At 39.3% G+C, this 23,686-nt stretch overlaps 1 protein-coding gene across 1 annotated transcript in view; it reads left to right on the plus strand.

Annotated features, from left to right (window-relative positions):
- The first annotated feature begins 1,501 nt into the window (after positions 1-1,501).
- The window catches only part of STK3 (serine/threonine kinase 3), a 287,702-nt gene continuing 265,517 nt past the window's right edge, over positions 1,502-23,686 (plus strand). Inside the window, exon 1 of the mRNA XM_020887266.2 lies at positions 1,502-1,743. Within this exon, the coding sequence (XP_020742925.2) occupies positions 1,718-1,743 (26 nt within the window). The 5' untranslated portion in view covers positions 1,502-1,717. The remainder of the gene's footprint in view (positions 1,744-23,686) is intronic.

Below are 23,686 nucleotides of genomic sequence, written 5' to 3' on the forward strand. Positions count from 1 at the left end.
ATTTGAATTAATGTTCACAATATTCTCTGCTCTAAACTTCAAAAAACTCTGTGACTCTACATCTTGACAACTTCTAACAAGCAAATGACATACACAGCAGCTGTATATGGTCATAAGAAAAGTTATCTATAGATGAAATTTAGGGTTAAATGGTACACATGCAATATGGGTGCATGAAGAAAACTAAGATCATGGCATCCGGTCCCATCATTTCATGGGAAATAAATGGGGAGACAGTGGAAACAGTGTCAGACTTTACTTTTTTGGGCTCTAAAATCACTGCAGATGGTGACGGCAGCCATGAAATTAAAAGACGCTTACTCCTTGGAAGGAAAGTTAGGACCAACCTAGATAGCATATTAAAAAGCAGAGACATTACTTTGCCAACAAAGGTCCATCTAGTCAAGGCTATGGTTTTTCCAGTGGTCATGTATGGATGTGAGAGTTGGACTGTGAAGAAAGCTGAGCGCCAAAAAATTGATGCTTTTGAATTATGGTGTTGGAGAAGACTCTTGAGAGTCCCTTGGACTGCAAGGAGATCCAACCAGTCCATCCTGAAGGAGATCAGTCCTGGGTGTTCATTGGAAAGACTGATGCTGAAGCTGAAACTCCAATACTTTGGCCACCTCACGCGAAGAGTTGACTCATTGGAAAAGACCCTGATGCTGGGAGGGATTGGGGGCAGGAGGAGAAGAGGACGACAGAGGATGAGATGGCTGGATGGCATCACCGACTCGATGGGCATAAGTTTGAGTAAACTCTGGGAGTTTGTGATGGACAGGGAGGCCTGGCATGCTGAAATTCATGGGGTCGCAGAGTCAGACATGACTGAGCAACTGAACTGAACTGAAGGTCCTTGGGGACAGGTTGGGAGAAGGGGTGGCAAGAGGGACAGAAATAAACCTTTCGGAGGACCTTTCTAGGGACTCATAATTTGTGATAGTTTTGCTAGGTTACCTAACTGAACAGCGGGCAAGGCCACACTGAATGTAGTGCATGAGAGCTCTCACTGCAGTTAATTTTCTTTTTAATTAGACATGATACATAAGCATCCCGAGGACCAGGGGCTGGCTGGGGGAAAACATAACCAATAATCATGAAAACTAGAGAGGGAAGCGTGGGCAGTTAGCAGTACTTCAAAAGGTTGCTTCAAGATGTTTGGAAGGGTATCCTCGGGAAATCCAGAGAAACGAATCAAATCAGATAGGGTCAAAAGCAGTGAAGGCAAGTGAGGAGCGGCAGCTTCGGGCCACTGGAAAAGAACGTACCCCAGGCCAGCCGAGATTGGCTCTGGGTCCAGACTAGGCCTCAGCCTCTCGCCCTTCCAGTCCGGGCTTCTTTCCTCCGCTCGCCTGCACCAGGGCCAGCCCTGTCCCGCGCCCCAGCCCCGCCCACCAGCCCCCGAACCCCCGGCCCCAGCGCCTGGCCCCGCCCACCACACTGGGCCGCAGCCGGCCCCGCCCACCCTTCCCCGGCGCGCGGCCGGCCCCGCCCACCCTTCCCTAGCCGGGGCCCGCGGCCGAGGGGCGGGGCGGGCCGGGAGGAGCCCGGCTCGGCCCGCGGGCGGGGGATCCGCCGCGGAGTTACGGGAAAGTTGGTCCGAGTTCCTGGAGTTTCCTGCTTGTGGCTCTTCGGGCTCGGCCGGCCGGTGCCCCGGCCCTCTGCCCGCCTCCAGCCTTCGCCGCCCACCTGGTCCCTCCTTCTGCCCCTAGCCGCCATGGAGCAGCCGCCAGCGCCCAAGAGGTAAACGAACGCGGGGCGCGAGGAGCAGGAGGGAGGCGGCGCCGCCGGCCGCGGGGCGGGGGCGGCTAGGCCGGGCGGGACCGCGACCCCCTTTCCGCGACTGCGGGGCCCCGAGCCGGGCGCTCCGGGGGTCGCAGGGCGGGTCCTAGCGCCGGGCCGCGCCTGTCTGTGGGTGAGGCGGGGCCGGAGGGGAGGCCGAGCCTCGCGTCCCCAGCGGCCCGCCGGGCCTGGCGCGCGCGGGGAGAGTCGGTGGGCAGCGCGGGGCGCTCCGGGGGCGGGCGCGGTTCTCCCGCGTGTCAGGGTCAGCATCTGGGAGACGTAAAACTAGGAAATTACTAGACTTCGTATAACCATCTAGGCTTTCTTGTCAAATGTTTTCCAGAATGTTGCTCACCCCCCACCCTTTTTTTTTTTTTTGAGAAAGCGGTTTGTTTATTTACAGTTCAAGGAATTAAATATTAATAGCTAGACAGTCGTAAAACTTACTGTGCAAATGCTGCAGTAACAGGTGTTCCTCGCCCCTTACTCCGCAAGTTCAAAAGTATTTATGGATGCAGGACCGTAGAGTCTTAAATTAGAACCCCTCCCCCATATGGGTGTGTGTGTGTGTGTGTGTGTGTGTGTGTGTGTGTGTGTGTGTGTGTGTGTGTGTAGGTTTGTTTTTCTTTTAGCTTGTAAAAATAGTGATGCTTTGGTATTTACTGTTCGTTAGTATTCTTTGGTATATTGTAAAGGTAGCAGTACACAGTAGATACTTTTGAACTGGAACTTGAAATGGTCTTGAAAAGCTAAATCAAGGCTGTCCATTGATACAAATTTGTAATGTGTATTTCCCCCCTTAAGGGTGAATCAGTTGATTGATGTTGGATAAAGCATTTCACTTAGATCTTTCATTTTTAATTTGTAAAATAAGGGTACCAATCTTTCTCCCAGATAGTGCTGTTGTGAAGAGTAAAGAGAGTTTTGATAGCTAGAGATCTTTAGAGGAAAGGTGGTATATTCAAGAATATGGAATAATTGAAAGGTAGGAACTTCATGAGCTATTGTGAATTGTGTGACTAGACATGTGAGCCTTGAAGCCTGGGAACCATCTGTTCAGGTGAAAAGGAGGGGTTGTTGGGGAGTTTCCAAAAGAGACCTGCTGTTGGAGCCCTTGATAAATTCTTCTCTGGCATTTTAAAATATCCCAATTCTAATATTGATTTGGCACTCAGTTTTAATACTGTAACAAAAACTGGAACCAGTTTTCCCCCCATTTTGTTTTGGAAGGACTGTAAAGGGTACCTCTGAGATCCTACAGTTAAGGCCAAGTTAAATGACTCTCAGTTGAAGGAGAAACTCTCTATTGATGAGCTCGACGCCAAGTCATGAGAGTTTCACTGTAGATGTAAGAACGAACCCCTGTCCTTGCCGGGACATGAGAGAACCTGGAGGGGTTTGGGGAGGGTTAGTGGTGTGCACCACCATCCGGTGGTGACTTACACTTTTTAAAGTGTTTGGTTGCACGTTTAAGAGACTTATTTTTAGCTCTCTTCAGAGAGACATGTTCATCGAGAAAGCCATTTCTAAAGAGCAAAAGATATGTGACAAATCCCATATGTTTGAATATCTCTTAAAGATTTTTTTCATAGCGTTTTCTTTTCCATCATATTGTTTAATCCTTAAAGCAACCCCATTGAGTAGGTTAGATTATACACATTAATCGTGTTTTATAAGATGAGGACACTAAGAGGGTTCACCACATGGAGGGCTATGACAGAGATAACTGACAGGGAATTTTTGTGTTGCACTTCTTAATGATCACCCTCTAATAATGAAGCTACCATTTTTTTTTTTTGAGATGTTAACTATTTGCCAAGAATTTTGTATATACATTCTTTTACTTGGTTGTCTCAAGGAATAGAAATCCTGGCTCTGCAACTTACTGTGCTAGTTCTGAATTTAATTTCTTCATCTGTAAAATGTGTTTTGGAGTAAATGAGATCATATGTAGAGCACTTAGTACAGTGCTTCATAATATGTTCAATACTGTTAGTTGTCTATATTTTCCTTATTAAATGAAGCTTGGAAAGGTTAAGTAACTTGGTCGGGTGGAGGAGGTGCCAGTAGAACAGTTAGCACAGTGCTTCATAATATGTTCAATAATGTTGAGCTGCAAGGTCTGTGTACCCACTCATTGTGTCCAGCGACGCCTCTTTTTGAAACTGAAACTCTGCTTGCTGTCTTAGCGTTCCGTGATCATCTGTTTCTATAATCTTCTCGTCCCCTTTGCTTGTTCTCCTTTTAATCTCTGTAAGAATTCCACTTCGCTTTTCTGCTGTGAGTAGCTCTTGCTTAGGGTTCAGACATTATTACATGGTCACAAATGTGTTGCTGATGATCAAGTCTATATGACCAATAGCTGCTCCTCAGTTAGTAGTTTTGGTTTCTTCATGTGGATCCATTTCTTTCGTTATCTTATTTAGTTTATCACTACATCCTATCAAATTTTCCATTGGAAAGTCTGTGTCCACCCCCTTTCATTCCCAGTATTACTACCCCATTCCAGGGTTTTAAGACCCTCACAGTTGATTTATAGCAGTGCCTTCCAGTTGGGCACTCTAGTTCAGTGATTATCAAAACATTTTAACAGCAGAAGAGCTCTCTCTGGAGTAAAGGCAGAGCCCTGGAACTTGGTTCTCAGTGCCTCACCTCCCTCTGTTTTCCCCTTTTGATTTCGTATGGAATCCTCTCATGATCAATAGAACACTGCGTTAGTTCATCCTGCACGCAGCTGCTGTTCTGATTTTTTTTTTTTTTTTGCTAAAACATCACTTCAGTCATGCTCCTCCTTTTTGGGGGGGGGTGGAGATTGGGGCACAGTCTTTGACTGGTACCCAAGAGCTCCATCGCTTGGTCTCCAACTTAACCACCAGCCTTATGTTACTTTTGCAAGCTGAATCTTTCCTTCTAAAGTCTCCCTGTTGTTCTTTGTTTAGGTTATAGGCTGTAGGTACTCCCAGGTTTGCCTTTGTTCATGATTTTCCCTTAGAAAAGTCTGTGTTATTTATTATTTTTTACTAGTAATCTTATGTTTTATTCAAAGCCTGCTTCATAAAGTATCTTACTTGAGTACTTTCTAGCCTAAACTGTTTCTTTTTATTCCTGTAATGATATTCATTTGAGTATCAATCTTAAGATTGTTCTTTTTTTTAATTATAAAGTTTTAGACATCCAAAAGATAATGGGGATGAATTTAGTAAATACTTACACATCACTACTCAGCTTTAAAAATAAAATATTCCCAATATAATTGAAGCTCCCAAAGTTTATCTCTTCTCATTTGCATTCCTTTCCCATCCCCTCGAGGGTTGTCACTGTTGTGAATTGGGTGTTTGTCATTCCCGTACATGTTTGCCATTCCCATACATGTCTTTAAATTTTTAGTGTATATATATATATATATATAAAACTGTTGTTTATATATATCTGACATAGCATCAGGCCTTGATGTTAGGCCCAGCTTTGTCACTGACTTTGAAAGTTGCTTCTTTGGGTATCATTCTTCTCCTCTGGGAGTTGGAGATTCCAGTGTACAACCAGGCCTGAGAAACTAGTGCCTAGATGATCTGTAAAGCCCCTCTTACCTTTGCAATATTGATTTGCTCTCTTCAACAAGGCCCGTGTTAACATAGTGATAGGGCTGACCACATCTTTTGCCTAATTTGAGGATCAGAATGGCTTTTAGATCCCCCAGATTTCCTTAATACCTTATCACAGAGGTCTTCAGATATCCTTATTAAAATGAAGTCCCTCTGGGAAGGGATGTATCACTAACTCAATGGACATGAGTTTGAGCAAGCTCTGGGAGATGATGAAGGACAGGGAAGCCTGATGTGCTGCAGTCCATGAGGTCGCAAAGAGTTGGACAAACGACAGAGCAACTGAACAACTGGGAAGGGAAATCCACTAAATTGTTGTTAATTATCAGTATTTTGATAGATTGAGTTTATCAGATTTCTGTTTAGGGGAACTATTAGATGACATACAATAGGTAAGTTTTGATAGGTAGAAAGGGAAGTGACCAAACCTGGGCTCTTCTCCAGTAGAACATTCATAGAAGGGGAGGTGGATCTCTGTGATAGGTGGGGAGCATGAGAACTCTGGTTGCTGGAGGGTAGATAGTTATATACAGTACTTGTCAAAGAGAGGATAGAAAATCATTGTTGGAGAGAAATTTTTTACCAGATAAGCCTGGTCCCTGATGGGTTATAGGATTGATAGTTATTTAAAGTTTAAAATTCATTGATTAAGGTTGTACTTAGAGGAAAAGTTGGATTGAAATAGTGAAAATATTGGAAGGATAATGAGAAAAGAGTAAACTGCTGAAGCATGTGTACTCTCAAGGTAAGAAGAGTTCTTTGATTTAAGCTGGCGAAAGCTTCAAGCTTCAGTGGCAGGCAAGTGGAGGAGATGGTCAAGTAGTTCAGTGGGAAAATAATCCAGCAGACTGTGTCTTAACATTAACAACTTGGTCCCAAAGCATATTTGTCCTCCCTTTGGCTTTTCTTGGTTAATATGTGGTGGCTCCAACTCCATTCGAATGGATTTAAGCCACAAAGGTGGGAACAATCAATTGGCTCTTCCTTTCTAGAGAGGAGTATGACAGCCTCTGGAGCAGTTCTTGGAACTTCAGTTGTGCATTAACACAGGAGATAAACTCAGTCTTTTAGTCAACTCTCGGCAATGATTAATTTATGCATTGTTCTTTAAGGGGCTGAGATATAGCGTATATTGGCACTGAAGAATTTGTTAGGATGTAAAGAGAAAGGTAAATGTATGTTAAACACAGCTAGTTTTAAAATTTGTTTTTCTGAAATAATCCCAGAAAATTTCAGTGCTCATTCCAGAAATGTGTACTAGTAAAGCTTTAAAGATAATGGGTTTAAATGGAGCACTTCTTGTTTGGTTGTGCAGGGGGAAAGTGCTTAGAATTTAGTCTTTCTAGTTTCAAAAAAGTCTGTGTAGAATTAGAGGTACCGTCACTTCAGCCCATCATATGTTATGATTTTTTTTTTTTTTAATGTTGATGATGAGACTCCAAAGCAGAAGTTTCATGAAATGAACTACATGTAATGTTCTCTGGTATTTTTATATTTTCTTTTCTTTTCTAGTTCTTCGAAAAGTTGCTAGTCATGACCTACCAAGTTTTCATAACCTACTAACCAGTTGTGATCTGCAGTTTGAGAAACATTCGTTGGTGTATATAGTTGTGACAGTGAGGAAACCGATTGCGTTTCCAGCACTATACTTTAAAGCTTGATGATGGCATTGCCAAAGGAATCCAGAGTGGTATAATTGTAACAAGCTATATGTACAATAGAGCTATTCTTTGTAAAACAAAAAGGGAGGTGAAGGAGGAAGAGGAAACCATTATTTAAAAACAACTGTCTTTCAAACACTGTGTATATGTCCCAGTTAAGGTACAGGAAAGTGGAAAATGATTATGCCTGGCATCTGACAGAGTTTATAAAGGAACATATTCCCTGGTGGCTCAGTGGTAGAGAATCCACCTGCAATGGAGGAGACGTGGTTTCTTTCCCTGAGTCAGAAAGATCCCCTGGAGCAGGAAATGGCAACCCACTCCAGTATTCTTGCCTGGGAAATCCTGTGGACACAGGAGCCTGGGGCTATGGTCTGTGGAGTCTTAAGAGAGTTGGACATGACTGAGCGACTAAAACAACAATAATACATGAAGGTTTCTTGAAGGTAAAGGCTTTTTTGCCTCTTGATGTGGAATGACCCAGTACACTGGAAATATCCGACTGTAATTATGATAACCTCAATTTCTGACTCCCTACCAGCTCTACCCTTTCTATCTACCAGAGAGGTCTTTAGATATTTCTTGTAAAGTGAACATTTATACTGTCTGATAGACATTTTCTTTTTCAGTTGTCTCAAGCTTCTTGTTATGATTTTATTTGAATTGCTTCATATGTCAGGATTACTCTTAATTTTCCAAAGCTTTTAGCTTATAGTGTAGAATAAAGATTGTATATTTGAAATGTCTTATTACAACTGTTTTTTCTACATACAGTCTCAAGTTGCATAAATGAAAGTAACAAATATGTAAACAGACATGTATGAAAGTTAAAAATAAGTCCATTGCTTGTGTGCCATGAAATTAAGGTGCAGATTACCTTGAACTTCTGAAGAGTACATAAAAAGGTGTATCTTAAATCATGACTCTGTAGCCAAATGAGAATTACAGACAGCTCTCAGCGCTAGTAATAAATAATATAGGTGTATGCATGTAGTACTATATGTGGGTTCTGAATTAGTGTGCACATGTAGTCCTGTATTAATACATAGATTTTGTATAACACCGGACATCTCAGTAACGAGGTAAGATGGAGTAAATGTTTTGGATATGTTGTTATAAGTATTAGTATCTTGATACACACAAAAAATTGGGGAAATAGGTGAGTACATGTGGTTTTTAAAGATGAGATCGTTTCTTTAATTCAAAATATAGAGTGTTATTCTCTGTCCAGGTCATCTCTTCCTTTTTTTGTCTTTTGCTTTAGCATTGCTTTCTGTATCTCTGTCTTTTTTTAAAAAAAAACTGAAGTGTAGTTAATTTATAATGTTATATTAGTTTCAGGTGTCCAGCAAAGTGATTCGGTTACACACACACACACACATACATATATTCTTTTTTAGGTTCTTTTCCATTATAGGTTATTACAAGATGCTGAGAATAGTTCTCTGTGCTGTACAGTAGATCTTGGTTGTTTACCTGTTTTATATACAGTAGTGTGCATATTTTAATCCCAAATTCTTTATTTATCTACCCCTCCATCCCTTTTGTAACCTTAAGTTTGTTTTCTCTGTGTCCATTTCTGTTTTGTAAATATGTTCATTTTTTTTAGATTCCACATATAAGTGATATCATATGATATTTTTCTTTATCTGACTTACTTCACTCAGTATGAGAATCTCGGATTCATCTATGTTGCTGTGAATGGCACTATTTCACTCTTTTTATGACTGAGTAATATTCCACTGAATATATTTACTGTATTTTCTTTATCCAGTCATCTATTGATGGACATTTAGGTTGCAGATCATGTTTTCACTTTTAGAGTTTTTGATTTTCTGAAATTGTGGGACCTAGAGTTCTGTGATTGGAAAGGAATGTAAGTTAGGATTATTTTTGTGATTTAGGTGAACTTTTTACATATATGAAGAAATTAAAGAGAATAGGCAGTTAATTTCCTTGACTCTTTCTGTCTCTAGCCATATTATTTTTCCTGTCTGGCGGGTTGCCCCGTTCTACTGTTTCTTTGTAAAAAGTGACTTTACTTACCCATTGTTGCTCATGGCACCAATTGGTTGTCATCCTTGAGTTCATTAACTTGCTCATTTATTCATATATTTAGTAATTACTAATTAACTACCTTCAAATGCCAGGTGTACATGCTTGAATGCAACAGATGAAATCTTTGCCCCTGAACATACACTTCAGCTGGAGCTTGAACTCTGAGGGGAGAAGTAGCATCTATTGTTAAGAAAAATGGTGGAACCTGCTTAACAGGGGAGTTGAAGGCGGTTTCCTGAGAAGGTAGCACTTAAGCTGTCAACATGGGGCTGAGAAGTACTCAGTGTGTGTGTCTGGAAAGAGTATTCCAGGCAGAGCAAAAAGCTGTGAGAAGGCCTGGAGGTGGGGAAGAGTTTACAATGTAGTGTGTGGGAGGAATTGAAATAAGGCCACAGTGGCTGTGTTGTAGACTGGGAGAAAGTGGTTGGAGATGAGGTCAGAGAGATGGGCAGAGATTCAATGATGCAAGCCATAAAAAGGAATTTGGATTTAAGTCCGTACAGTGGCTGTCACTAAAGGGTTTTAAGTGGAATTTTAAGCAGTTTGTGTCTTTATAAGAGCACTCTTATTGCTTGGGTAGGATAAATTGTAGAGGGTTAAGAATAAAATCTACCCCGGTGGCCCAGTGGTAAAGAATTTGCCTGCAATGCAGGAGAGGCAGGTTCAGTTGATTCCTTGGTGGGGAAAATTCCCTGGTGAAGGCAGTGGCAACCCACTCCAGTATTCTTGCCTGGGAAATCCCATGGACAGAGGAGCCTGGTGGGCTGTAGTTCATGGGGTCGCAGAATCGGACACGACTGAATGACTGACACACACACACACACACACACACACACATGAATACAAGCAGAGAAAAAAGTGAGAAGGCCGTTGATGTAGTTCTTGGTTAGAGATGGTGAAGTCCACGGAGATGAAGAGAAGTGGACAGATATAAGTTATGTTTTGGAGTTAGAAATGAAAGACTGATAAGTCAGATGTGGGGAATAAGGAAGAAGGAAACAATTCTGGCTCCTGGGTGTTGGCTTTGAACTACTTGGGGGATGGTGAAAGACTGGGAGAGGAACAGGTTAGTTAACTATATTCGCTTCCTTAGAATTCCAAACTCCCAGGAATGTGAATCTGTTTGGCTCAAAATATTGATATTAGGTGGTTCCCTCAGAAGAGGAAATGTGTAGGGAGGAAATGATGGGCATTGACTTCTTTCTTCAACCTCTTGTTTTCACTGCATTAGACTAGAGAATGGGAAACAAATCAAGCCTCTGTTAAGTGTTGAAATGTTCGGCTGACCTGATATTTAAGAAGAACCGTAGGCTACCCACTCTACTATGCTGGCCTGGAGAATACCATGGACTGTATAGTCCAAGGGGTCGCAAAGAGTTGGACACGACTGAGCGGCTTTCACTGTTTTATTGCAAAATGAAACATCAGTAAAAAACAAATGTATGGTTTGATGAATTTCTATAAGGCAGACACCTTTATAATCACCAGTCAGGTTAAGAAACAGAGCTTTGCCACCCTCTGGGTGCTCCATGCCAGTCACAGCCACCTTTCCCCATGTGTAACCGTTGTCCTTACTTTTCTGGTAATCACTTGAACGTGCATTGCTGGACACTGTAGGTTAGTCTTGACAATTAAAAAATAGTTTTTATATGAGTTGTTTTTAATCTTTAGGTTGGTCCTCTATCTTTTCTCGTCTCCTTTTCCTGTTGAAGACCCAGACTGTTTGAATTGTTTCCTGCAGCCTGGATCTTGCTGATTGCTTGCTCAAAGCGCAGTTCAGCACGTTCATTTGTCCTCCATATTTCCTGCAGATGGGCAGCTGGATCCAGAGACTGGATCAGGGCTCAAGTCAGTCCCTTAGGCATCATAATAGGTGGTGTTCTCAAGACTGTATGAGTCACTTAATGTCTAGTTGCCTCTCTTTTTTGTGATGTTAGCAGCTGTTGATGGTTAATACTTATTTCTGTTAATTTGTTGGGAGTTGCAGAATGGTGAAATTGAAAATACACCATTTTGTTTTCAATTATTAGTTGGAATGGTTTTTTAAAGAGTAACTTTTCTCAGCTTCTGTGTGGTTAGCCAGTGGAAAGGAAAAGACAGGATAAATGCTTGATTTTTTTCCCTTTATTTACCCGTTTTTAAGATAGTGAATCAAGTCCCTGTTTTCCTCCAAAGGGGACTCATTCCTTTCTTTTTTTTCTTTTTTTTAAAATGCCATTGTGAGCTGATGAATGTAGACATATTTGATGGATTTAATTCATTGCATTTACTTTTGCTGAAGCTCAGAGTGTCCCATCTTTGATCAGTGGGAATCCCTTTAAGCGACAACATGACCCGCATGGTCTTTGAGAGCTTCTTTGCTCTCTGCTGTGATAAGATACTGAGGCCTCATCTTGTTCATCTTTTGTCCCAGATCTGGAATCAACCTGTATAGTAAGCCCTACTTTTAGTGAGAGATGGTATTTCAAGACCCTAACCTGGCCACTAATATGATGTTATTTTAAAATAAGAGTTTCATTTCTAGATAGGAAGCCTGACTCGTTTTTTTCAAACTATGGGCTAGTCTATAAAAAAAAATGTGAGCTAGCACTGGCAGTTTTATACTTTTTCCTGGATAATATCCACCATGCATTTATGTTTCTAAGTTTGAGTCAGAAATTGGACATGTGTAGACAGATTTCTGTGGTAGAGACTTTTTAGAGTGGACTTTTATCTTTGTCTTCTCCCTATCTTAGTCTGGTTACCTTGTGACCCACTGTTATCCTAATATCTAGCCTCACTTTTTTCTTAGCTCTAGATGTTTCAGGTGACCTAGTTTCTTCTTTTCTTAAATGAGAAAAGGAAATGAATCCAAGACAGAGAACACTACTAGTGACCTGATCAGATTTCAGGCCTTACTTTTAAGGTAGACCTTTTAGCTTGCCTTGTCTTATATACATACAAGTATATCTGTGTAAAAACAAACAAAATTCAAGGGCATCTTGATGCTGCTTTATAAATCCAGCCCTAACTGACTGTAGTATGGTGAATTGCAAAATGAAACACATCCAGATAGTAAATGCCACATGTTACTACCTTTTACTTTTGATATTAACACCTCTTGTTAAGTTTTATTGTGCTTTTGAATAAGTAAAATGAGATTTTTGTCTCAGTGACATAGTTGGTAAGTTACATTTGCCACTGTGTCACATAATCATAAAAAGAATTGGTTTTGATGTAATTGCTTACTGTATTAAAAGACATTAGGTTGCACTTACAAGTTGCTGTGTGAATCAGTTCATCATTGTAATCAAATAGCAGCCAGTAACCATTTTCCAATGATACTAAATAACGTCTGTTCAAACATTTTTAATAGTGAATCTAGATCATAGAAAGGGGTTAGAGAGAAATGATTGCACTGAATAGATTTTATAGTTTATGTAATTCCTAAGAATTATTAAAAAAAAAAGATGAAATTAAACAATGGAATTTCATAAAAATTCCAGTGGAAACTTAAAAATATATGTACTCATTAGCTCTTGAGAGGAAAGTATTTTGATAATTTTCTTTTCCTGGTAGATTGAGTTTTCCTTCTGTACACTTGAGTCTCATTTATACTTCCAAGGTGTTTTTTTCTAAAAGAACTCAAGTACCAGACCAAGATAAGAAAATGGGATCACTCCACCCCTTTATATATAGACTTGCAACACTTGATTAGTCAGCTTTAGTTAATGTTCATAAAAAAGTCATGTGATGTAAAACAGTCTCCCAAAATAGTGATATAGTGATAACTTTATAGTATCAAACATTACTGGGAAGTGTGATGTATTATATAATAGATTTTCCAAATAAATGAAGTAAATCACTTCAAGCATTATACTCTTAAAATATTTTTAAAACAGTTTTAAAACAACCAGTTTTGATGAAATTTCATTTCAAAGTGAGGACACTTAACCAAATCTTCTGGGACAAATCATTTGCTTTCTTGATTACTTAGTATTATTTTAAAATAAATTTTAGTTGATAAAAAAACATAATAAAATTCATGAAGCTGTTCATAGTTTTAGTTTATAGAAACACTCAAGGGTGCTATTCTGTGTGTTAGAAGCTTCGTTGCTACCTATAGCTGTTTCCTACCCCCCCACCCCCCCAAGTCTAGTTTCGTTGTCACCTGTTTTTTCTCTTTGCTATGCTCTTCTCTAAACGGCAGCTTAGAACTAGTGATCTGACCTAACACTAGCTTTCCCTTTCTCAAAGTAAATGCTCTTTGTTCATTGTTTGCTTACCAAAGGCCTTTTTCTCTCCTGGGTTCATCAGTTCAGTTCAGTTCAGTCGCTCAGTCGTGTCCGACTCTGCGACCCCATGAATCGCAGCACGCCGGGCCTCCCTGTCCATCACCAGCTCTCGGAGTCTACCCAAACACATGTCCATCGAGTCGGTGATGCCATCCAGCCATCTTATCCTCTGTCGTCCCCTTCTCCTCCTGCCCCCAGTCCTTCCCAGCATTAGGGTCTTTTCCAATGAGTCAACTCTTCGCATGAGTATTGGGAGTTTCAGCTTCAGCATCAGTCCTTCCAGTGAACACCCAGGACTGATCTCCTTTAGGATGGACTGGTTGGATCTCCTTGCAGTCCAAGGGACTCTCAAGAGTCTTCTCCAACACCACAGTTCAAAAGCATCAATTCTTTGGCACTCAGATTTCTTTATAGTCCAACTCTCACATCCATACATGACTACTGGAAAAACCATAGCCTTGACCAGACGGACCTTTGTTGGCAAAGTAATGTCTCTGCTTTTAAATATGCTCTCTAGGTTGGTCATAACTTTCCTTCCAAGGAATAAGCGTCTTTTAATTTCATGGCTGCAATCACCATCTGCAGTGATTTTGGAGCCCCCCCAAAATAAAGTCTGACACTGTTTCCACTGTTTTCCCATCTATTTGCCATGAAGTGATGGGACCGGAGGCCATGATGTTAGTTTTCTGAATGTTGAGCTTTAAGCCAACTTTTTCACCCTCCTCTTTCACTTTCATCAAGAGGCTTTTTAGTTCCTCTTCAGTTTCTGCCATAAGGGTGGTGTCGACTGCATATCTGAGATTATTGATATTTCTCCTGTCAGTCTTGATTCCAGCTTGTACTTCTTCCAGCCCAGCATTTCTCATGATGTACTCTGCATATAAGTTAAATAAGCAGGGTGGCAATATACAGGCTTGACGTACTCCTTTTCCTATTTGGAACCAGTCTGTTGTTCCATGTCCAGTTCTAACTGTTGCTTCCTGACCTGCATACAGGTTTCTCAAGAGGCAGGTCAGATGGTCTGGTATTCCCATCTCTTTCAGAATTTTCCAGTGTATTTGTGATCCACACAGTCAAAGGCTTTGGCATAGTCAGTAAAGCAGAAATAGATGTTTTTCTGGGACTCTCTTTGCTTTTCCTATGATCCAGTGGATGTTGGCAATTTGATCTCTGGTTCCTCTGCCATTTCTAAAACCAGCTTGAACATCTGGAAGTTCACGGTTCATGTAGTACATCTTTTAACTAAGCAATTATTGTGCAGTGAAGGAGAGCAAAATTTTTCAAACTTTCCTAAATTTCTAAAATTTAGTATGAAAATAACAATTTTTTTGCTTTAAAAAAGAACAGATTTTACCTTAAAACCCTCACAAAACTCCCAAGTTAAACAAATTTCTGTCATTTTGAAACATTGCTTAGATTTTGAGGACCCATGGTATCACCAAACTGAATTGATGTTTCAGAGGTATATTTGTGTACAGATAGGACTTCCCAGGTGGCTCAGTGGTAAAGAACCCACCTGCCAGTGCAGAAGCTGCAGGAGACACAGGGTTGATCCCTGAGTTGGGAAGATTTCCTGGGGGAGGAAGTGGCAGCCCACTCCAGTATTCTTGCCGGGATAATCCCATGGACAGAGGAACCTGGAGGGCTGCAGTCTATAGTGTCGCAAAGGGTCGGACTCGACTGAGCACACACACACATACACACACACAAACACACACACACATACGGTAAAGTTGCATTTGTAGTAGTTTATTTTTAATTTCTATGGGTTAAATATTTAAGCTATTTATCTTTCTTACAATGATTGATCTTTTTTTGTCTGTTAGACACAGCTGTAATTTTAAAATTTTATTTTTATTTCTTGGAAAAAACCTCAAACAGGTGAAAATAATCCCAATTTTTTAAAAAAAGCAAAAGGAATTTTCACAAAGCACCAAAATCAGGAACTATTTCTCAGTTTCCTCGCCTTAATTTATTTACAAAGAACCTCGGAGAAGTACTGAGAAGTGGCTTCCTATATGCTGTTGCTCTGTAAGTAGTCAGAATGTGATGAGAAATCAAGTGAAACAGTGTCCATCTGCAAACAGCTGAAAGCAGCCACTGTCCCCACAGGTCGCCCCATACCTCTTCATGAAAGCCTATAAAAATTATGTGGAAGTCAGAGTATAGAACTCATTGATGATAGAAATATTAGTATGTTAGAGTTTAAACTTTCTTTGAATTTAGACTTTTATTAATGTGGCTATTACACTTTTAATTAATGTATTAATGTTTGGAATTGTTGCAGTTAATTATAGTATACTTCTAGGGATGGGAGCAAGGAGTTGAGAGTGTAGAGAGAATAAATCCTCATAGTTTATTTTCAGAATTTGAGGTGTGGGGAAATAAATGAGGAATAAGACATATGAGTAAATACAGTTTTTAAGTGTAGGTAGTCTCTTTAGCACAAGTCATAGTGGATTTTTTTATATTCATGAGTAGACCTTGGGAAATTTCATGTAGACGTCTCCTCTTTTACTGTTAATCAGCTAAAGATTCTTTTCCCTTTTTTAGTTCTCAAATCTTGGTATGGTTGTTGAGTGTTTAAAAATCTTTTTAATGAACTGGATTAAAAGTTATATAGTTCTGTGTATTTCTTATACAGTTATTTTTAATTTCTATTTTGGTGGGATGTGAGTATGTTGGAGCATTTTCAAATGTGCTATTTTATGTTGTCTGCATTTTCTGGATTTGTATTTTTTTGAAAAATGAGTTAGTAAGAAAGTAAATGCACTACCATGTCTTTAGGGCTGGAGAGTGTATCACAGTGTTTGTTAACTTCATAGAGGTTTGTTATAAGAAATTAAAAGGGATAATGCCACTTTCCAGTTGAGAGTAAGTGAAAAAATTCTTAGAAATTAAAAATGAAAGACTCCAAGGGTGAAGGAAGGGGAAAAATCTTAACTTCTTCTTCTTTAAAGTCCTTTGCCAGGAAATTATAATTTTAGAGTACCTTCAGGCAGAGAGCCCAAGCTGAGAGGAAATGGTTTGATAGAGTTGAAAAACAAGACTTTCATTTAATTATGAAGTCTTCTATCCATTGTAGACCATTTATTTTTTGAGTTGAATTTTAGTTCATTCTAATGCCACTAATTAACTAAACCGTCATAAATTTTCATACAGTTTTAAAAAGTAAATATACTATGAGATCATCAAATTATATCTGTCTTACTATTTAAGAAGTGATAATTGCTAGGAAAACAGTTAAGAGCCAGAGCTTTAGAGTCAGGTAGACCATGGTTCCAATCTTAGTTCTGCCATTTCCTGATGCAGTGGTGGGTAAGTTACTTACGTTTTTTAAGTCTTGGTATACTCATAAAGTGGAGGTGATAATAGTACCGTCTCTTTGGATTTTGTGAGGATTAAATGAAATATATAAAAGTTATGCAGAAGTAAGAGTACAGAACTCACTAAATGATACAAATGTTAATGTTGTCAAGAGTTTAAACTTCCCTTAAGTAATACTTTTATTGATGTAGCTATACTTTTAATCAGTGTATTGTTTGGGATCATTGCAGTTAAGTCTAGTAGTTTTCTAAGGATGGGAGTGAGAAGTTCTGAGTGTATAGAGACTAAATCCTCACATTTTATCTTCACAGTTTAAATGGAGGGAGAAAAAAGCATTTACCTTTGAAGAGTTTCTGAGGTGTTTTAGAAATATGTCTGGCATTGCTGACATCTTTTGAAGAAAGACACAGTTTTCCACTGGAGTGCCAGGGAATTCCCATGTTTGAGACTTTATTGTGTTTGTCATTAGCCTGAATAGAAAGGCCTTTAAAGTTGATTTTTTAAAGAAGGCATTTGAATGCATTTTGTTTGGTATTATATTTATTCGTTTAAGTATTCAATTAGTGCTAAGTGTGAAGTGGACCCTGTTGCTAAGCCCCAGTAAGCAATCATCCTAGATAGGGTTCAGCCCCTGGTAAAATTGCACATGGCATAATGAAGAAGAGGACCTGGCTAGAGTGCAAATTCAGCAACGGAGAAAAAAACTCCCCTATAGTCTTCAAATGCCAGAATTACCTTTTGGATCTGTTGACCCAGTTCTCTGGTGGGGGATAGTACTAGAGCTTGGGTCTCCTTGAACTCAATCTCCAACTGTTGCAGGATGGAAATAGCAAATGTGGCTGTCTTGCCAGTACCTGATTGAGTTTGAGCAATTGCATCATACTCTTTGGTACATGGAATAATAGCTCTCTGCTGAATAGCTGATGGCTTCTCAGAATCATAAACATAGATGCCCTGAAGAACAAACTTTTAATTTCATATCATCAGAGTTATCAACAATCCCATTCCAGTTGCTCCTGATGACACCATCAGGGTCCATTCCCTCTGGGCCGCCATGTTCTCTGTTAAAATCCACGGAGCCACCAGACATGATCCAAAGAACCACTCAGTGTCCGACTGAAAAGCAGCAGTGCAACTGTTAACATTAAATAGCTACTACTTGTAGTAACACCTGTAATGTAATCACTAAAACACAGAGAACTTTGCCAGAAGGGAAAAAGACATCGAAAATGACAGAGCTGATATGAGGTAGCATGTGCTCTTTGAAGGCGGAATCTCTCTTTTCTCAAAGCTGGGAGTTTTTTCTCTGTTGCCGAATTTGCACTCTAGCCAGGTCCTCTTCAAAATTAGTTTCCTAAGAGATCTAGAGGGCATGTCCTAATTATTCTTCACTAGGGAGCTAGATCTAGCAGTGTAGAAAGCCATTTCTTTGTATTCCTTTCTATTTACATGTCTTCGGCCAAAACAACCCAAATAAAAATGGGCAAAAGATTTGAATAGACATTTCTCCAAAGAAGACCTGGGAGAACACTGCTTTTTCCCACTGTGTTAGCAATCATGTAATAGATTATGTTCTTTCCTACTTTTTGAGATAGAAAGTCAATTGACAGAAAAACCAGATTGTATTTTCAGTTATTTATTTGAAAAAGATATTTCTAGGGTATGTCTGCTAAAGTATGTAGTAAACTATATCTTGCTAGTTCCATGAGAGGGAGAGCTTGGAGGTGACTAGTTCTCCACAAAATTCACCAGCACCTGAGAGAGTGCATATTCTAAAGGACTCAGTCTTGAATAACTTTTTTTGGATCTGTGATTAAAAACATTTATGATGAAATTTTGAGGTGTTAAAATCACAATATGTCAAGTACAGATGAAATTATACTCATTATATTGTGTTTGCCAAGGCAGGAAAATGTATTTGTGTGTGTATGTATTTTAAATTGGCTTCCAATTATGAGGTTTTCTTTTTTATCTGTAAGGGCTTTAAAAGCTGATGATATAAAAATTAATTAAAATTATACCATAAACTGAAATGATCAGTTTTCATTTAAAACACCAGAAAGGGAAAGAGGAAATAAAGACAAGCATGAATTGTTTACCAAAATAAATTATGTGTTTTCACTTGACAAATACCCCTGAGACCATCTTTTTGCCTCAGTTAAATTAGTAACATTTCAGTTGTTCCGCATGTTGGGAAAATAAGACATATGGACTAATGGAAAATTCCCATTTAGCTTTTACTGGATTCACTTGGGGGACCTATGACTTGTGTGCTCGAAGTGAGCGTTTGCAAGCCTACTTTAAGAAAGTAATTATACATGTAAATCCATGGCTAATTCATTTCAATGTATGACAAAAACCACTGCAATGATGTAAAGTAATTAGTCTCCAACTAATAAAAATAAATGGAAAAAATAAATAAATAAATAAAGTTAAATTCTAAAAAAAAAAAAAATCCATTACATGTTTTCAGAAAAAAAAAAAAGAAAGTAATTATAACTTCCAAAGAGCTAAGTGGTGGTTAGCTTACCTTTTGGCTTAGTCTTAAAGATTTGTTAGTATGATGCTCTCTCCATCACTGTGTTCACGTGTGTGACTCATCTTCAGCTACTTTGTGCTTCCTTGTCCACAAAGGGCATGAAGCACAGGGCGACATTGTGATGTTTTTGAAAATTTAAGAGACTGACTTCTTTTTCTGGTAGGGATACACTCTTACTGGTCTGTTGTATCTTTCTTTGTTGTGGTTGTTCAGTTTCTGAGTCGTGTCTGGCTCTTTGTGACCCCATGGAGTGCAGTGTGCCAAGCTTCCCTGTCCTTCACTATCTCCTGGAGTTTGCTCACTGTTCATTGAGTGGGTGTTCTATCCATCTCATTCTCTGCCACCCGCTTCTCCTCTTGCCTTCAGTCTTTCTGAAGTATCAGGATTTTTTCTGAAGAGTTGCCTGTTCCTATCAGGTGGCCAGAGTATTGAAACTTCAGCTTCAGCGTCAGTCCATCACTTCATGGCAAATAGATGGGGAAACAGTGTGGAAACAGTGGCTGACTTTATTTTTCTGGGCTCCAAAATCACTGCGGATGGTGATTGCAGCCATGAAATTAAAAGACACTTACTCCTTGGAAGGAAAATTATGACCAACCTAGACAGCATATTAAAAAGCAGAGACATTACTTTGCCAACAAAGGTCTATTAGTCAAGGCTATGGTTTTTCCAGTGGGTCATATGTGGATGTGAGAGTTGGACTGTGAAGAAAGCTGAGTGCCGAAAAATTGATGCTTTTGAACTGTGGTGTTGGAGAAGACACCTGAGAGTCCCTTGGACTGCAAGGAGATCCAACCAGTCCATCCTAAAGGAGATCAGTCCTGGGTGTTCATTGGAAGGACTGATGTTGAAGTTGAAACTCCAATTCTTTGGCCACCTGATGCAAAGAGCTGACTCATTTGAAAAGACCCTGATGCTGGGAAAGATTGAGGGCAGGAGGAGAAGGGGACGACAGAGGATGAGATGGTTGGATGGCATCACTGACTCGATGGACATGGATTTGGGTGGACTCTGGGAGTTGGTGAGGGACAGGGAGGCCTGGCGTGCTGCGGTTCATGGGGTCGCAAAGAGTTGGACACGACTGAGAGACTGAACGGAGCTGACTGATAAGAATTTTTTAATGTATTTTGGATACAGTTTCTGTATCACAGAATAATATATGTGAGTATTGTTCTCCAGTCACTTAGATTAAATAGCTCTGTATCAGTGCTTGTATATTTGTATGCATGTACATGTGTATCTGGGATTCACATGAAGATAGTACCCACAAAAACAAGGAAAATGACCCACTGTCAAAAGATGAAATAGTCAACAGAACCAGAATCAGAAATGATATAAATGTTGGAATTATCATGTAGGGATTTTGAATTTACAAGGACTGCTGTGTTAAGTGTCTGGTGAAAGGTGGACAACACCTGTGCACAGTTAGGAGAATTTGTCTGCGCAGTGGAAATTATTTCTTTTTGAAAGAGTCAAATAGAAATACTAGAGATAAAAGGTACAAAATAAAGAATTTAAACTGGTTGATATTGTTGTTTGTCTTCTATATCCTTACTGATTTTCTGTGAACTTACTGTATCAATTACTGAGAGAGGAGTTGTTGAAATCTCCTGCAGTTATTTTGAATTTGTCCTTCTTCTATCAATCTATCTATCCAAGAGTCGGTGATGCCATCCAGCCATCTCATCCTCTGTCGTCCCCTTCTCCTCCTGCCCCCAATCCCTCCCATCATCCGGGTCTTTTCCAACGAGTCAACTCTTCGCATGAGGTGGCGAAAGTATTCGAGTTTCAGCTTCAGCATCAGTCCTTCCAGACTGGTTGGATCTCTTTGCAGTCCACGGGACTCTCAAGAGTCTTCTCCAGCACCACAGTTCAAAAGCATCAATTTTTCGGTGCTCAGCTTTCTTCACAGTCCAACTCTCACATCCATACATGACCACTGGAAAAACCATAGCCTTGACTAGATGGACCTTTGTTGGCAAAGTAATGTCTCTGCTTTTTAATATTTTATGTTTATGTAAATAGTGACCATTTCTTTTCACCCAGAAGCATTTCCTTTATTATTTCTTGTACAGAAGTTCTGCTTGCAGCAGATTCTGTGTTTCTGTTTATTGGGGAATGTTCTTATTTTCCCTTCATTTTTGCAAGATAAAGTTGCTGGATTTAAGGATTCTTGGATGACATTGTTCTTTTAGCACTTTGAGTGTTTCTTTCACTACCTTCTGACTGCCATGGTTTCTGATGAGAACTCAGCTTTTAATCACATTCTTGTTCTAATCCATGATGAGCCGTTTTGTCTTGCTTCTTTCAGAAATTTCTTTTTGTCTTTCATCAGTTTGATTACAGTGTATCTAAACGTGGATCTTTGTGTGTTTATCTCCATTAATCATTTAGTTTCTTGTACGTGTAAATTATTGTTTTTGTTCAAATTTTGGAAGTTTTCAGTCACTGTTTTTAAAAAAAGTATTTTTCTGCCTCTTATTCACTCTTTTCTCCTGCGTGCTTGAGTGCTATGTCGCTTCAGTCATGGCCGCCTCTTTGCAAGTCTATGGACTATAGCCCACCAGGCTCAATGTCCATGGAATTCTCCAGGCAAGAATACTGTAGTGGGTTTCCATTTCCTACTCCAGGGGATCTTCCTGACCCAGGGATCGAATCCGTGTGTCCTGTGTCTCCTGCACTGCAGGTTTATCGCTGAGCCACCAGGGATGCCTGTTTTTCTCCTGAGATTCCTTTTATGACTGTATTGGTATGTTGATGTCTTACTAGGCTCTGAGGCTCTGTTGATTTTTCTTCACTCTTTCTGTTTTCATAGGAAAGATACTTTTTATTTAGTTATTTTCACGTTTACTGATTTTTTTATATATTATCTCAGAAATGCTGTCAAACTATTCTAATGTATTGTCTTTAAGGTATTTTTCACATCCGAATTTTGCATTTTTGTTAGTTTCTGTATTGCTATGAGATTCTCTATTTTTTGTATAATTTTCATGGTGTTTTCTTTTAATTTCCTTAACACAGTTTCATTTTTTTGAATGTATTTAGAGTAGCTGCTTTGAAGCCTTTTTCTGATGTATCCAATAGCTGGACCCATAGTGAGTCATTGTCTCTTGACTGCTTTTGTTTTTTACATTGATTGCTTCTATTTTGTTTTGTTGAGTGCTTTACTAAGTATGGGTCACGCTTTTCCTTTGCAAGTTTCATAATTTTTGGTTTGTTTAAAACTGTACTTGTAAAATGATATAGGAACTCTGGTTTCTCTCCTCCCTCCCAGGCTTTTTTTTTTTTTAAACTTTCATGAACTTAAACTGTAGCATCTATCTCCCTGCAGTGCTTGGCTGGTAATACCTTGCTCACATCTTTTATTTTTAGTTTTCTAGCCAGAATTCTCTGGGATTGCCTTGTCCATCAGTGATTTGTGCGAAAGTTGTGCTCAAACACGTTGTGCTCTGCTGGTCTCTGCTGATTCCAGTATCTGTGTATGGGGTGGGGAGCACATTGAACCCTATAGCTTTGAAGTCTCTTTTGACTTTTACTTTTCACTAGGTCTGTTTTTTTTTCCCCCTAGACAATATTTTTATTTCAGAACAAATTCATACACAGTTTCTGTATAAGATTAGGCAGTTGTTATAGTTCTACTTTGTATTACAAGCACAAAGGCATTATAAGCACACATCTCTAATAATACTAAAAAATTGATCTATGATTATGGTAATGTGACAGCAGATTGATTTTAAAACTACAGTCCTTAAGTATTAATACCTTAAAAATGATTCCTCATCATTGGGATTATTTTCACATTAAAAAAATTACAATATATTTCATTTATTGTGTTTTCAGATGTATAGCAAAGTGATTCAGTTATACATATTTTTTCAGATTATTTTCCATTACAGTTTACTGAAAGATATTGTATACAGTTCTGCATGTTATGAGTGGAATATGTTGCTTATCTACTTTTATATAGTAGTATTTACCTGTTAATTTCATACTCATAATTCATCCCTCTCCACCCCCCACTTTTTGGTAACCATAAATTGTTTTCTATGTCTGAGAGTCAGTTCCTATGTGTATATAAATTCATTTGTATTATCTTTTAGATTCCACATATAAGTGATATGTCAAATTTGTCTATGTCTGACTTACTTCACTAAGTATACTGTTCTCAAGGTCTGTTCATGTTGCTGCAGATGGCAGTATTTCATTCTTTTTCATGAATAATATTCCACTTTGTGTGTGTGTGTGTGTATGTGTAAGACAGTGATTTGTTGATGGGCACTTTGGTTGTTTCTTTGTGTTGGCTATTGTAAATAGTGCTGCTATGAACATTGAGGTGCATGTATCTTTTTTATTAGAGTTTTCGTCTTTTCTGGATGTGTGTACCTAGGAATATATATCCTAGGGACCGCTGGATCATATGGTAGCTCTATTTTTAGTTCTTTT

This window comes from Odocoileus virginianus, chromosome 15 (assembly GCF_023699985.2).
Source record: "Odocoileus virginianus isolate 20LAN1187 ecotype Illinois chromosome 15, Ovbor_1.2, whole genome shotgun sequence".
Lineage (NCBI taxonomy): Eukaryota > Metazoa > Chordata > Mammalia > Artiodactyla > Cervidae > Odocoileus > Odocoileus virginianus.